Below are 13,408 nucleotides of genomic sequence, written 5' to 3'. Positions count from 1 at the left end.
GGAGGGCGATTAAGCGCGGGACGGCGCTTACAGACCAATCAACAAATGCCCCGTAAATTCCACGTTTCCGTCAGCTTCGCGCCTGTCTCTTGGTTCATTGAAGACGGTGGCCGAGAGAGGAAGGGGCGAACGCGAATTCGCCTTGAATAAGTCAATCTGGCCTTTCCTCAGCCTTCTGTTTCTGAGTCATTGCGGAGATCAGTGGATGAAGCCACAGTCGAGAGGTTATGTGTTTTACTGGGTGCCTATATAATTGAATTTCTGCGGTGCAAAAAAAGACCTGCCTCGTATTCTCATCTTCGCATCCGCTTGCCCTCGAGACAACTCAAGAACTCGACCGTTACAATGGTCGAGTACCGGCTCAAGATGCTCCCGCTCAACCTGCTGGCGCTCATGGGCCTCTTGGCACGGGGTGCATCGGCCTCCTCATCCGCGGCCGGTGAATCCCCGTCTTCGGCATCGCCATCAGCCGATGTCGAACTCATCTGCCACACCGATAACCCGGCAGAGTGCTATCCCAAGGTCTTTCAAGCGACCGACGAGTTCCAAGTAGTCCACCCGGACCAGGAACTCCCGATGGGGCTTCACGTGCGGTTGAATGTCTACACGGGCGTCAAAGAGGCCAAACTCAATGTGCCGGACGAGCACAACCCAGCGCTGGAAGGCCTCCCAGTGGATTCGTCAGTCGTCGTTGTCGAGCGAGAGAAAGCTGAAGAGCAGGCCAAGCCCCCGCCCAACGCGCCCTCCTATGACCCCGCAGGCTCCGTGAAGAAGCCCAAATCGGCCGACCCTGAAGAGGGCAGCGCCTTTTACAAGTCCCTTACCATTCTCAAAAAGGGTCTGGACGTGGACGGCGCGCTCGAGATGCTCGAGGAGATCTCGCACGATATCTACTACGGCCTGAAGATTGCCGAGGATTACGACACCATCCACGAACTCTTCTGCCTCTCCACGAGGGACCCGGAGGATGAGACGGCTCTTGGACGGGCCCGCATCGCCTCCCTTATCCTGGCCTCCACCCTCCAGAACAACCCCAAAGCCCTCGCCGAGATCGAGTCTCACTGGGCCAAGCTAGCCCCCTCCACGTGCCGGGGCGGCGATCCTCTCGAAACCAGCATCTTTGCCCTTCTCCCCACCACCAGCAAGGGCTCAGCGCAGGCTCATGGGCAGACGCAGACGCAGGCCGAGCCAGCGGTAACTCCCAATCCCGGCCTGACAAAAGCCCGCATTTCCCTCCTCACGAGCTTGCTGAAATCCCCACTCTTCCGCACCGCCTTTCTCTCCCCTTCCCAACCCGCCTCCGCCGGGGGAGCGTCCCACATTCTCCGCATCCTCACAACCCCTTATTCTGGCGGCCAACAACAGCAGGCAGAACAGAACAAAGATGAAGAGTGGAACTCGGCCCAACGTCGCGCCGCAATCCTCCTCGTCGATACCTTCCTTGACGCCGACATGGGCGCCACGGTCGGGCAGTGGCCTACCAAGGCACAGCTGACTGACAAGGAGTGCGCCGCGCTCTTTGACGGGAATCCCGAGAGTGAAGGGCGGGAGGAGGAGTGTGCGGACTGGCTGATCAAGAGGCTAAGTGACAAGTACAAGAAGGATAAAGGACATTGGTCGCATGATCTGTGGAAGAAAATGAAGGGGAGGGATAATAAGGGGAGGAGGGAGAAAGTCGAACTGTGAACGATCCCGCGCTAGTTCGTATCTATGTGGTTTCTCGATGATTTTCTGTTCGGAACGTCAAATTATACCCAATAGGAAGGCAATATCATACGATCTCAACCAGGTATTAAAATAACAATAAAGTAAGGAAACAATTAGAAGAGATCTTTGATCTGGATGAAAGTAGCAAGCGATAAGCCGAGGTTATTAGGCAGCTAGACTTTGATTGTGTGAGCATATTTGAGACAAATAGCTTGGAATCGTTGATTCCAAGCCGGGAACAACCCAGATGGCCAATGAATGGGGTGGCTGTACTTGAAAATACACAAACCATCGTACGGCCGAACCAACCCCAGCAACCGGTATGTGCACCACTTGTTTGACGACACCCTCCACGCGCTTTGGGCATTAACTCGCAGGGAAAGAAACACTTGCGATGTGAGGACTTACCGGTACCAGCCACTGGGCGTGATTTCTGCAGCTCCTTGTCACACTTGTGGTACAACACTTCAGCTTCAAAGTTCTCCAATTCCCGTACAGTGACACAATGCAGATTGGGAATATGGAGATTAGAATGGAAGAGATTATGCGATTCCTAGAACGCCGCCTGGATGTCTTGCCGAAACTACTCCTGCAAAGTACTGACGCGCCAGTGATGGTGTCTGGCTCCAAAGAAGGACGTCCTAGGACGTCCCAGGGAATGATGCAAGCTCCTTGGTCCCGAACAGCCTGACGCTGACCGTACTCCGATGCCAGCCCAGAAATTCGAGCAAAACGAAATTAAGACGATGAATGAAACTTGAAGCATTGTGAAAGCGTGACAAACGACCCGCCCTCGACACTGTCGGGGCAACGCTGCAGATTGGAGATAAAAGCTGGACATGACGGCAATGTGTACCCGTAGCGTTGACTGATCATCGGCTTGCTCCCAGCTGGGGAGACACCCTAGGCACCACCCCACTTAGCCGTGCATCCGACGGCCTGCGCCTCGGCGCCGAGATTTCCGGCGGTTAGGACGAGCAGCACAGCGGTTGCCGTTGGTTCTACGACGCAGAACTGATGAGCTCTACTCACCCGGTCTGACGCCTGTGTTGCCGAAGCCGCTCAGGTTCCAACCGGGATACTTAGTTGTGTCGTCATCCGAAGAATTGGGCTGCGGCGGGATGGGCGGCAGACCGTTGCTGGACTCGGCATCCGCCGGGGCAGCCGTCGACCCGGTCTCGGCTGCGGTATGCTCGGGCTGCTCTCCCGACGCCTCGGTGGCAGGGGGCACCACCTTCTTGGGAAGGATACCTTTATCCTGGAGGTACTTGAGCGTCTCGACGATCGCGAGATCTTCCTGGTCCTTGTCATTTAGAGTGATGCGCTGCTGAAGAGTAATGCGCCCACCGTTCAGCTCGCGCTCCTTCAGCGCAGCCTCGCGAACTGCGGGGTCGTGAACGAAGCGGCACTTGCCCCGCTTGCCACATGTACCCCCGGTCGAGTAATACTTGCAATGTTTGGTAGGGTCTGCCTTTTTTGGTGGTGGGGGGACATTGCTCGGCTCCTGACGAGTCGACATGACTTCGGGTTTCTCGTCATCCGACTTGATATCGCTCGACGGAGAGCTCAAATCGATGTCTCTCATGTCATCGCCCTCGTCCTGCTGCTCGCGCTTTCGCTTGATGCTCGATTCGACCTTTTCCAGCTGTTTCCTGAGCTTTTCAGCTTTTTGCTCCAGGGAATCACCTTTGCTTTGTTGGCCATCTCCGTTCTGAGCCTTGGCGGCCGCTTTCTTGGCTTCGATCCTGGCTTTCGTGGGGTATTTGGCGCGGCGTTCGGCAATCCACGCAGCAATGTCCGACGGCGTTTGGGGGCTGGACATGATTAGCACTGAAAGCGGAGATACCAAGATCGGGAGAAGAGGGAAAAGAAAGCTTACTTTGGAGCATCGGCACCGTACATCTCATTGAGACGCTCCTCCTCGTTTTCGTCATCATCCCCCGAGTCGTCCCCGGGCGTCAAGCCGAGCGTGTTTGTCTTCCGCTTCTTTTTCTTCCCAGCAGACGAAGCATCAGGCTTCTGGTGTTGGGTAGGAGGCGTCTGAGCGGTCGGGCCCTTGTTCTGGCCATGGTTGCGCCCGCGGTTCTTGTCGCCACCGAAATGGGGGCGAGACTTATTGTTCTGGTGAAATCCGCCTCGGCCGTGGTGGCGAGACCCGTGACCAGAATGGCCGCCGTCGAACGACGGAGGGGCAGGCATATAGGGAGCCGGAGGAGGATAGCCCTGGTAAGGGGCATGATACGGCGCTGGGGCAGCCGGAGGAGCGCCATACGGGTACGGTGCGCTCGCTGGAGCGGGAGGGGTCTGCGGCTGGCTGCCATCAAAACCCATCCGGATCGGAGGGCCCATCATTTGTCCTTGCGGTGGCCCTCGATCGTTGTAACCGCCACGCCCCCCGCGCCCACCGGCGCCATAACCGCCACGAGCCGGAGGCGGCTGGGGATGGGCCGCCCACTGCTGAGCGGGCGGTGGAGGTGCTGGGTATGGCTGGCCATAAGGGGGCTGAGGGGTCGGTTGGTATTGGGGCTGGCCGCCGTATGCCGGCTGCTGTTGATATATTTGGGGCGCATAGTTCGGGTGGTAGTTCTGGGCGGGCAAAGGGCCGTGTGTCGCACCTTGCGGGGGGTGTTGGTGTCCGTGTTCGGGATGCCACGACTGTGGTGGCGGCTGGGAGTAACCACCCTGGGCAGGAGGACCGGAGTATGGCGCGGGGGCTTGGGGTCCGTAGGATGGCTGTTGGCCGTAGCCGTACGGGGGGGCTCCTTGGTGATAGCCACCACGATCGGAACCACCGCGGCCTCGGCCGCTCTGTCCGCCTCGAGGAGGTCCGTATGACGGATAAACGGCCGAGCCGCCGCCGCTCGCTGGTGCAGGTGGAGGAGGCGGGGGAGGGGGTCCGTAATTGTAGGACATGGCCCGTGGATCGAAATCACTGGGTGTGCCAAGACCGGTGCACTTGAAGTGTTATGTTGGCAGCAGGTTGAGCTTCCCAAGAACGGTTTGGGTACCACGGACCACGGGCGGCCCAACGGCTGAGAAGAGGCGTCTTCACTTGAATCCGAAACCCTCGACAGCCGTGAGGGGATATAGAGAAGTAGGCGTCGGGGTAAGATGGCACAGTGTGAGGTTGCAGTTGTATTTGCGATTGCCGAGGTGCGGGTGGATGAACTTTTTATCTGGCAGGGGAAAAAAAAGTTCGACGGTTTGGCGTGTGTTTTGATAAGGAGCGATGGTTGGCGACACAGGAAGTGACGAACTAGTACGTGCACATTCATTCTCGCACTGTGTGTTTGCTGGGCGGTGAACAATTTGGCACAGGGATCTGGGTGGCAGAACAATGCGAGACTGCGGAACCACTGCACCGTGCTGCAAGCCTCGACCGAGCCTCGCCGTGGGGTCTCTCTCTGTACGGATTACTCCGTAGATGCGATGAATTTGAGGGAAACGCCAGCCCTGCTCACATCGAAAAATGCTTTCATAAAACTCATAGAATGTGACAAGGGACACAACCAGCAAACTGCACGGAACTTTAGCAAACTGATTCACCCCCTTGTGATTTTTTCGACAACTTTAAAGCCCTCCGTCATTCCCCTTTTCGCGGGCGATCGCGACGTCTTCTTTGCTGCCGTGTCATAGACATTTAGTGTACAGAATAATATTCATCGCTCTTGGTTGGCGACCCAGTGTGCCGATCAGCAAAGGCGTACCGCCTAAATCACCATGTTTATTCTGGTGCGTCGCACAACGCGAGGCGGTTCCGCTGCTCTCTTTCCTGTCGCCCCGGCTAACTCTGAACCATGGGTAGACCAAGTTTGCGGACCTCGTGCAGATTGCACCAGACGACTTCAGGAAGCAGAGTCATGTTGCCATCGAAGACAACATCAACGCGAAATATGCGAACAAGGCAAGTCTCTCCCCTCCGACCATCCCCATCATCATCCACCTAACCCTTCTCATTTATGTCATTTAGGTAGTACAAAAGATCGGCCTCTGCATCTGCCTCTGGGATATCCTGTGGACCTCGGAAGGGTTGATCGGGCATGGCGATGGGATGGTCAACGTCAACGGTATGAACGCCCGCCCATGCAAGCGGCCTTGATCGGCTGCCGTGTTGACACCACCCATAGTTGAGTTTCGCATGGTGGTGTTCAGGCCACACAAGGGTGAGGTAATCACAGCACGCATCGTGGACCAGTCGCCAGAAGGGATAAATCGTGAGTCTACCGCTCCAGGTTGCCTCTACCATGGACGCCACTAACCAGCTCCGTAGTCGCCACAGACTTTTTCGACGACATATTCGTCCCCTGGACCGAGCTGCCAGAGGTTTCAGAATTGTAAGCCCGGCCCGAGTTCCCACCACCGTCGAGTCCCAGCTGACCCCTTTCCTCTCAAGCGAGCCAGCGGATAATCTATGGATTTGGAAGGAGGAGGACCAGGTCATGTACTTCGACGATAACGAGATGGTCCGGTTCAGAGTTATTGCCGAAGAATGGCACGACCAGACCCCGTCAAAGCCGGTGGAAGAGGTGGACGCCTCCGAAGAAGCACCGACCCCAACAAACACGAAGCCGCCGTACAGGATTACGGGGTCTATGGCAGGGCCGGGGCTTGGGTGCTGTCTGTGGTGGGAGTGATGGGCCGGCAAGCTGTCGAGGATCAAGTCTATGCTCGCATTTGGGGTGGCGATTCCTGTGGGCTGATATCTTTGTTACACCTTGATACCCTCGAGAAGGCGCTGCTCGACGCCGTCCAAAACGGAAGAGTGTTCGATGACGGCGAGATTTTCCGCCTCGGCGAGAAACTGTTTGTTTGGGTCGACACCGGGGCCAAACATTTGGCCTGCGCCCTGCGGGCCCATCTGGGTCATCTGCTGCGCCATTTGGTTGGCAGCTGAGAAGAACGGGAGCGTTAATACGATATCCGGATAGAAGAGCAACAGGGGCGGGGATGCATACCGTTCTCGCTGCCAAGGATAAAATTGAAGACGGGCTGCAGGCCGAAGATGCACAGGAAATACCAGCTAATGCTCGACATCCAGCGGGGATCCATATCCCTAGTCGCCACACCTGCCTGGAGCATGCTCTTGAACTTGATGGTAAGGGGAAACGGCAGTTTCACTGTGCTTGTTAGCGGCCGCGCCTACCGGGCAGCCAAGTCCGGGAGGGGGAACCAACTGATAACATAACCACTAAAGAAGGCATTGATCCAACTCATGATGAGCGTGTTCGGGATAATCATGGCCATCTGGTTCTTCATCATGCCCATCATGCCCTCCATAGCGTTGGGGTCGCTCATCGGGTTCGGCGGTGGCTGACCGCGATTGTCGGGGTCCTTGAGGTAGGCGCCCGCCTCGTAAGCCGAAATCAGAGCGTCGCGGCGCGCGGTGAATGACGACTTGGAGAGGACGTGGTAATTCCCGCGCACGTTGATGCCGTGGAGCAGGGCGCGCTGCTCGCGCATTGTCTTCTGGTCTTGCTTCTTGGGAGCCGAGGCCATCAAAACGGTCGCGTAATGGCGGAGGACGCCTGTGAGGATCTGCGAATAAGGGTGTAAGTCATTGCGTACATGGCCAATTACGGCGAAGGGTGCGCGTGGCGTAGGGGGGAGAAGAGGGATGCAATACCATGACGATGGTGATGGGGAAGAGGATCCAGTAGCTAGCATCGTCAGCAATCCGAGTCTCGCCATGGCCCTGAGAAGTAGTAACCATACAATAATTGGGGATCCCTATGGATCGTCTGCACCGGTATCTGCTGCGCCATCTTGTCGCTGCCAACACTGCCTTGCACGGGTGGTGGGCTACTCTGCGTCTGACCAGTCGTGTTTGCTGCGTTCAGAAAAGGAAGCAATGAGGCTCGAGCAGGTCGCGAGGTGTCGTTGCCCGGATCCGCTGAAGCTCTGCCAAGCAAGGGAAGAAGGTGCAGGCTGCGGCGGGCCCCTGTCAGCAGTGAACTGCGTACTAGTATTAACGCGACGAATGAACCAATCGGAGGGCAGCTAGCGGCTTGTTCCAAATGTGCAGGTGGCCTTTCCAAAGTTGAAGCTCTTCTTGCTCGACACTAGGGCCGACCTGAAAGGTGCCCTGGGACCACTAACATCTCGCAACCCTTCCAGAGTCGACCGACTCCCCAAACAAATATTCCAGACGGTCCAGATCATTGCTGGTCCGCCCAGCCATCAGCGACAATGACAGCCTCACAAGAAAAGATTACGGTCTACAACCTCGCAGGTAAGACACTCCTTCATTCTTGCTTTGTTCTTTCCCCTGCTTTCACTTCCCTTCACTTCTTTCCCTCCCTCTCCCTCCCTCTCCCTCCCCTCTCTCTCACACACACTCTTCCTCTCTCTCCCGCAACTCCCGAACTGACGTCTTTCGGAATTTGAACAGACCTCAAAAACACCAGCGACGACGCCTTGCCCAACTATCTCAACAGCATCGGCTTCACGCAGTCCCACCGCCTGACCGACGTGCGCCTGGCGCTCGGCTACTCGGCCTTCGCGCTCGCCGCCGCCTGTTTCGCCTGGGACTACCGGTACGGCTTCGAGGCGACCAAGTACCTGACGGCGGCCGCGGTCGCCGCCTACGCGCTGCTCAACGGCGCGCTGACGGCCTGGGTGCTCTACGTCGAGCGCGGCACCGTCTACGTCGGCACCAGCCGCGACGGCGGCGAGACGCTGCGCATCTCCACGTCCACCCGCAAGAACGTGCCCGAGTACTTTGTCACCGTCGAGGTCACGCGCAAGGACGGCGGGCGGGAGGAGATCAAGTTCGCCCGCTCCTTCACCGAGTGGTTCGATGCCGCGGGGCACTTCGTGGCCGCGCCGTTTCAGGCCATGTTTGCTAGCAGCGTGCCGGTGATTGGAAAGGCCGATCCGAAGAGGGCGGCGGCGGCGAAGGGCAAGGAAGGCGGGGATGGTGAGGAAGCGGCGACGTATACGCCCGAGATGCTGGATATGCTGGCGAAAGCCAACGTGAGCGTTGTGGGGTCCGCGGCCGAGGAGGCGACCGGATCGCAGGCGGCCGCGGGGAAGAAGGGGGGAAAGAGGAGAAAGGCGTGAGTTTGAGACGGGGGTCGGTGACAGCGCGGCAAACCGAGCAATGGATCCTGGTGCCGGGCATATATATGATTGGGTTGGTAGAAAGGAAACCCAATTGGATCGATGCCCGGCATGCACTGCACTTTGCGAGGCATGGCATCTAGACTCGACTACCAGGCAAGCTGAGCCAGATTACCCCTACGTAGTACCGGCCAGCACTCCCATGTTATGGTCACTCTACAGCCATGGCCCGGATTGAGATCGGGGGGTCACGCGTTGAAACAAGCAGCCATCCGTCGCGACGAATTCGAGGCATGAGCTATGCAGAAATGCAGACTTATAACTGATTCGCGTGGACCCAGTGCTCCAAGGGATCCCATTTCCTTTACGACAACCTACCTTGACCAAGGTAAAGAAGCCTCCACGGCCATGTTAACAACCTTGGTTTAGCTCGCCCGCTGCGATGCTGCGGTGCAACTTGAATGTTACTCCCAAATCTCTTGCTCATAGAACAGACCCTCTCTCCCATCGCCGCACACTTCCCAGCTTTGTCACAGCAGCGGCCTTCTTTGAACTCACCAGGACCCCTTGCTCCCAAATGCTTATCTCGACTTTGCATTTTTTTTCGGATTGGTGGGACTGAAGGGGGAGGGGGGGAGGCCTCTACCTGGCTAAGTCGTCGTCAGGCTTGATGTAGTTCCCATCCCAGGCGCATCGAAGCTGATACAAACACCGAACCAGTTTTGAGTAGTAAGGACTGGGCATGGATACCAAAAAAAATCTTCACTTAAAGCACCTGCAGGAGTCAGAGGCAACTCAATGTATTGGTAAGCTTATTATCCCTCTTGCATGACCATCACCAACCCAGCCCTTTGCTTCACTCTCCCGGCGTTTCCCATCACCCGCTCTGGACGACCTTGGCCCAACTTCCTCTCGCCGTCCTCGCAACCTCCCTCACCTTCCGTACCGGGTCTCCACAAGCCACCGCCAACATCCGCAGCGTGGGCAAAGCATGCGCCCTTACAAGCCGCTCCTCAAACCGACTGGGAATCCCACCCAGCACCTGCAGCGAGAGCCGTCGACACACCGCCCGCTGCTGCTGTTGTTCTCGCTGAGCCGGCCCCCCATCTCCCACGGTCTCTGTGTCCCTTTTCCTGGGAGGACAAGAGGCCTGATACACCTTAGTCACCCCGCCAATCACCTCCCTCAGATACCCCTTCAGTGCCTCCGATTCGTGCGTCAAGATCTCAACCAAGACCTCTAGCGCCGCTATGATCTGCGACCATGTGAACGGAGAGGCTGCCGCCGCCCCCGTCTCCGTTGCCATTGCCGACGACAGTGCAGTAATGAGCAGCCGGATCAGCGCCTGTAAATCGTCTTGGTAGACGGCGAATGGACAATTAGACACCACGGACAGGACCGCGGCGCGGTAGCGGGCTGCGGAGTTGGGCTCCTCGGACCCGCCGGGCTGGGCGGGTCCGAGAAGGGGTTTGGCAAGGTGGGTGTAGATCCACTGTTTGTAGAAGCGTTTGACGATGGAGTGGCTTTCGGGCGTGAGAAAGGGGTTCTGCTTGATGACGAGGCCGAGAGAATTGGCAAGGATTTCGCCGTTGGGGTGCGGGGATGGAATCGCCTGGTGGATCGAAGGGATCAAGGAGAGGACGTGCTTGTCCTGACGGGCGGCGGCACCGGCCACGATATTCATGGCAATCGTGCTGTGGGCTTGGAAGGTGGTCTCTTCTGTTGGCTTAGTTGTGGTGGCTTCCCCAAGCCAATTGCCCCAGAAGTCAAGGACCCGTTTCATCAACAGGCTCTCTGGGTCGGCTGTCGATGGCCCACCCTTGTATTTGTTTGCGAGAATTGCCCCGATGGCCGCCAGGACGTCGCTCTCGCGCGATGGAGAGTGCACGAAGCCAAGTGAGTCGCGCATGAAACGTTCTGCTTGTCCGCCTGGTTCATACTGCGAGTGCTGGTCAGTCAAACCTGCAGGCGACCGGGGATACGCAACGTACCAATCCCGCCAATGCCCCTGGCCGCAACCCTTGCAGAACTCCCAGCGTCAAGAGCCCGGTGGAGAGATCCCAAGAGTCCTTTCCAATAGGCGCATGCGTGTCGCGGAAGAGATTGAAGGCCTCATAGGCCAGGTTGCAACGCACTTGGAGCTCTTCGTCGAGACTTTGCACCACCAGCGCGGTCGTTTGGGAGAGCTGGACAAGAGCTCTCTCATCCCACGGTCCCTGGCGTTTGGCGGATGCAGACCGGTAGAGTTGCCACACAATGAAGAGGCTGAGCTTCAAGAATTGAAGATAGACCTTGGGGTCATCCTCTTGCAGCACTTCGAGCGGTGTCGCGCTAGACGCGCCATCGCCGCGGTGTATTTGCAGCAGCCAGTCTTCTGGTAGTTGCTTAAACTCGTCTAGCCAGTTCTGACTACTAGTCAAATTCGAGTTCAGCGCATCTTTTCCGTACTTCGCCTCGCATGCGTCCCGGAACCAGATAACCGAGGCATGGAGAGATGATATCACGTGGGCATTCGCAGACGCGTCATCTTTGGTGCGGGAAGTTTCGGCGGACTCGGACTCGGATGAAAGGGGGAAGAGTTCCAGGAGGCTTGCTGCGAGTGTGACGAAATGCTGGAGGGGCGAGAACCGCTTTTGGTCATCAGCTCCGATTCTTGATGGTATCTCGGAACAACCAATGAAGGTGAAACGAGATAGGAGGTTTCTGAGAGCACCGAGCGAGTATTCGGAAGGCTTGGCCCAGTCCCGTTTTTTGACCTCTGCCCTGACTCTGTTCGCAAGCTCTGAATAACCCTCGGTATAGTTGGTGACAACCGTGCGCAGTGCGAGCACCGCCTCGTCTTCCAGAGAGGAGTCCTCGTCATTGTTGTCATTCGGACTCAAGGTCAAACCTTTTATGATTGTTGAGGTTAGAAGGGAACAAATCTCGGAGCAAACCGAACTAGAACATAATAAGACAGGGGCCCCATCCGGCTGGAGCACTTGTTGGCTAACAAGCAGGGCGAGACCCTGAATGACCTGCTTAAGAACGTCCTTCTCCTCAGAGGTAGGAGCCTGTGCCTTGCCGGCCCAAACGGGTAAGTAAATATCATGGAACAATGTTTCCAGATGGGAACGAGATTCGGCCCTCAAGCTCTTTTCGTCATCCGGGTGTGCTTCTTTCCTGGCATTGAATAGCTCCATCCTGGTCTTCAGAAAAGAGTTGACAAGAAGAATAAGGTCCCGAGTATGGGAGGGCGACTTGGGCTGCCGTAGGTTTTGACGAAGAATGTCAATGAAACCTGCGTTATAGAGCACGTATGCTCTGATGGTGGCAGTTATGACGGTCATCAAGAGTAGCCCGGCCTGCTTCGTGTATGTGGGGTTTGCGAGATCGTCCCGGCAATCTCTAGAAACAAGGCCGATATAACCTTTGAGTGACGATACCTCCAGCTTATGATTCTTCGTGCCATCCAGCCTTCGGGCAATAGCCCGGAGCACATCTAGAGTCGCGTCGATGGTCTCCTTTACCTCGCCGTTCCGTACTTCGTACTTGAGCGAGTTCCAGATCTGTTCGATGTGTGGAACAATGTTGGCCGGCGGGTTCTCATATTGCTCAATACAAGCTTTGATGGTCTTCAAGATGTCAACCTAGTCGAGGTCAGCGTCCCGGTTCGGGTCTGCAACCCAATCTCTTGGAATTGGCTAGTGAACCAACCTTGACAGCGACCGTTACGGCATCTCCTTGGTCAAGCTTCTGTAGGAGGAAGGGAAAGCCGTGAGGGGCAACGCGATGGTGTGCCGAGAAACAGCTTCTCACAGCCTCCTTCAGATCGTCGGCCGTGATCCCAATCGGTGTAGCAGAGCTCCGGAGGGAAATTGGAAAATAAGCCGAGAAGACTTTGAAGAGTTCCTCGGTCACCTCGGCTGATGGGTCGTAGTCGGCGAGGAGTATACGAAGAATCTCAAACCAAACCATGAGATTCCGTGGATCCCTCTCACTTTGGCAAACCTGAATCATGTCAAGGGCGAAGCCGCAGGCCGAACCATATTTGTGCTTCAGCTCGCTGCTGACGGCCGGATCCCGAACAAGGCTGAGGAAGAGCTCGTAGACCTCCAGCCTAGTAACGGCAGTTTGCAGTCTGAAGTCTTCCTTGATCTTGCAGACGTCCTCTAGTACCTTGACGCCCATGCTCGGTTTGAAGCCTTTCATAGAGTACAGCTGCCGTAGAGCCTTTGCAGACGCCGTGATGCCTGCTTTGTGGTCGTATGAGAACATGGCGCCGAAGAAGCCGAGAAGGCGGAGGACTGCGACGGTTATGAGTCAAGGGGCCTCTCTGTGGTCATCAACTTGGGCGCGCATACCTTGATCCGACTTCAGCGTAGCCTTGTCGAGCGCTTCTAGTGTTCCGGCCAAGAATCCCAGAGCTGGAGAAGAGAAGGCAGCAGAGAATCAGATTCAGTCCACCATGAGGGATCGAAGGGACATGACCCATACCCTTAGCCCGAGCAATGATATCCCCGCTTCCTCCATGTTCGCCATCCTCCATCTGATCATCCTCCGCGTTTGATGTGGTCATCCACTGCTGCACGGAAGCGGCCCAGTTTCCCACCACCGTGCTGCCGGCCCTGGAGCTCTCAATTTCTACAAACACAAGCCGAGT

The 13,408-nt window shown here is 56.7% G+C and overlaps 5 protein-coding genes across 5 annotated transcripts; 2 read left to right on the top strand and 3 right to left on the bottom strand.

Annotated features, from left to right (window-relative positions):
• The first annotated feature begins 116 nt into the window (after positions 1-116).
• MYCTH_2296861 (uncharacterized protein) lies at positions 117-1,739 on the top strand. The gene has a single exon (XM_003659556.1). It carries the CDS (start codon positions 346-348, stop codon positions 1,684-1,686), a length of 1,341 nt encoding a protein of 446 aa, XP_003659604.1. The 5' UTR covers positions 117-345; the 3' UTR covers positions 1,687-1,739.
• Positions 1,740-2,639: 900 nt separating this feature from the next.
• Positions 2,640-4,774, bottom strand: MYCTH_2296859 (uncharacterized protein). Its single transcript, XM_003659555.1, has 2 exons — positions 3,587-4,774; positions 2,640-3,521 (listed from the first exon to the last, which is right to left on the bottom strand). The coding sequence occupies exons 1-2, from the start codon at positions 4,618-4,620 to the stop codon at positions 2,732-2,734; spliced, it is 1,824 nt and encodes a 607-aa protein (XP_003659603.1). The 5' UTR covers positions 4,621-4,774; the 3' UTR covers positions 2,640-2,731.
• A 485-nt stretch (positions 4,775-5,259) lies between these two features.
• Positions 5,260-7,529, bottom strand: MYCTH_2313786 (uncharacterized protein). Its single transcript, XM_003659554.1, has 10 exons — positions 7,420-7,529; positions 7,331-7,364; positions 6,882-7,242; positions 6,663-6,824; positions 6,101-6,597; positions 5,978-6,041; positions 5,835-5,921; positions 5,678-5,774; positions 5,513-5,611; positions 5,260-5,439 (listed from the first exon to the last, which is right to left on the bottom strand). The coding sequence occupies exons 1-5, from the start codon at positions 7,467-7,469 to the stop codon at positions 6,416-6,418; spliced, it is 789 nt and encodes a 262-aa protein (XP_003659602.1). The 5' UTR covers positions 7,470-7,529; the 3' UTR covers positions 5,260-5,439; positions 5,513-5,611; positions 5,678-5,774; positions 5,835-5,921; positions 5,978-6,041; positions 6,101-6,415.
• Positions 7,530-7,744: 215 nt separating this feature from the next.
• MYCTH_2296854 (uncharacterized protein) lies at positions 7,745-8,948 on the top strand. Its single transcript, XM_003659553.1, has 2 exons — positions 7,745-7,936; positions 8,096-8,948. The coding sequence occupies exons 1-2, from the start codon at positions 7,894-7,896 to the stop codon at positions 8,764-8,766; spliced, it is 714 nt and encodes a 237-aa protein (XP_003659601.1). The 5' UTR covers positions 7,745-7,893; the 3' UTR covers positions 8,767-8,948.
• Positions 8,949-9,543: 595 nt separating this feature from the next.
• MYCTH_2296852 (uncharacterized protein) lies at positions 9,544-13,236 on the bottom strand. Its single transcript, XM_003659552.1, has 3 exons — positions 12,463-13,236; positions 10,758-12,395; positions 9,544-10,705 (listed from the first exon to the last, which is right to left on the bottom strand). The coding sequence occupies exons 1-3, from the start codon at positions 13,021-13,023 to the stop codon at positions 9,644-9,646; spliced, it is 3,261 nt and encodes a 1,086-aa protein (XP_003659600.1). The 5' UTR covers positions 13,024-13,236; the 3' UTR covers positions 9,544-9,643.
• Positions 13,237-13,408: the final 172 nt, after the last annotated feature.

The sequence above is a fragment of the Thermothelomyces thermophilus genome, chromosome 1 (assembly GCF_000226095.1).
Source record: "Thermothelomyces thermophilus ATCC 42464 chromosome 1, complete sequence".
Lineage (NCBI taxonomy): Eukaryota > Fungi > Ascomycota > Sordariomycetes > Sordariales > Chaetomiaceae > Thermothelomyces > Thermothelomyces thermophilus.
Note: the sequence above shows the minus strand (reverse complement) of the source record. Positions and strands in the feature narration are given on the sequence as shown.

What these genes read in the sequence shown, in the direction of transcription:
- MYCTH_2296861 (XM_003659556.1), top strand. Translation starts at nt 346, where the DNA reads ATGGTCGAGTACCGGCTCAAGATGCTCCCGCTCAACCTGCTGGCGCTC.
- MYCTH_2313786 (XM_003659554.1), bottom strand. Translation starts at nt 7,469, where the DNA reads ATGGCGCAGCAGATACCGGTGCAGACGATCCATAGGGATCCCCAATTA. An exon ending in TCCCCATCACCATCGTCATG is followed by an intron (nt 7,243 to 7,330) that starts GTATTGCATCCC and finishes CCTTATTCGCAG; the next exon opens with ATCCTCACAGGCGTCCTCCG. An exon ending in TATCCTTGGCAGCGAGAACG is followed by an intron (nt 6,598 to 6,662) that starts GTATGCATCCCC and finishes CGTTCTTCTCAG; the next exon opens with CTGCCAACCAAATGGCGCAG.
- MYCTH_2296852 (XM_003659552.1), bottom strand. Translation starts at nt 13,023, where the DNA reads ATGTTCTCATACGACCACAAAGCAGGCATCACGGCGTCTGCAAAGGCT. An exon ending in CCGTAACGGTCGCTGTCAAG is followed by an intron (nt 12,396 to 12,462) that starts GTTGGTTCACTA and finishes GACCTCGACTAG; the next exon opens with GTTGACATCTTGAAGACCAT. An exon ending in CAGGGGCATTGGCGGGATTG is followed by an intron (nt 10,706 to 10,757) that starts GTACGTTGCGTA and finishes CAGCACTCGCAG; the next exon opens with TATGAACCAGGCGGACAAGC.
- MYCTH_2296854 (XM_003659553.1), top strand. Translation starts at nt 7,894, where the DNA reads ATGACAGCCTCACAAGAAAAGATTACGGTCTACAACCTCGCAG. An exon ending in TACGGTCTACAACCTCGCAG is followed by an intron (nt 7,937 to 8,095) that starts GTAAGACACTCC and finishes GAATTTGAACAG; the next exon opens with ACCTCAAAAACACCAGCGAC.
- MYCTH_2296859 (XM_003659555.1), bottom strand. Translation starts at nt 4,620, where the DNA reads ATGTCCTACAATTACGGACCCCCTCCCCCGCCTCCTCCACCTGCACCA. An exon ending in TACGGTGCCGATGCTCCAAA is followed by an intron (nt 3,522 to 3,586) that starts GTAAGCTTTCTT and finishes AATCATGTCCAG; the next exon opens with CCCCCAAACGCCGTCGGACA.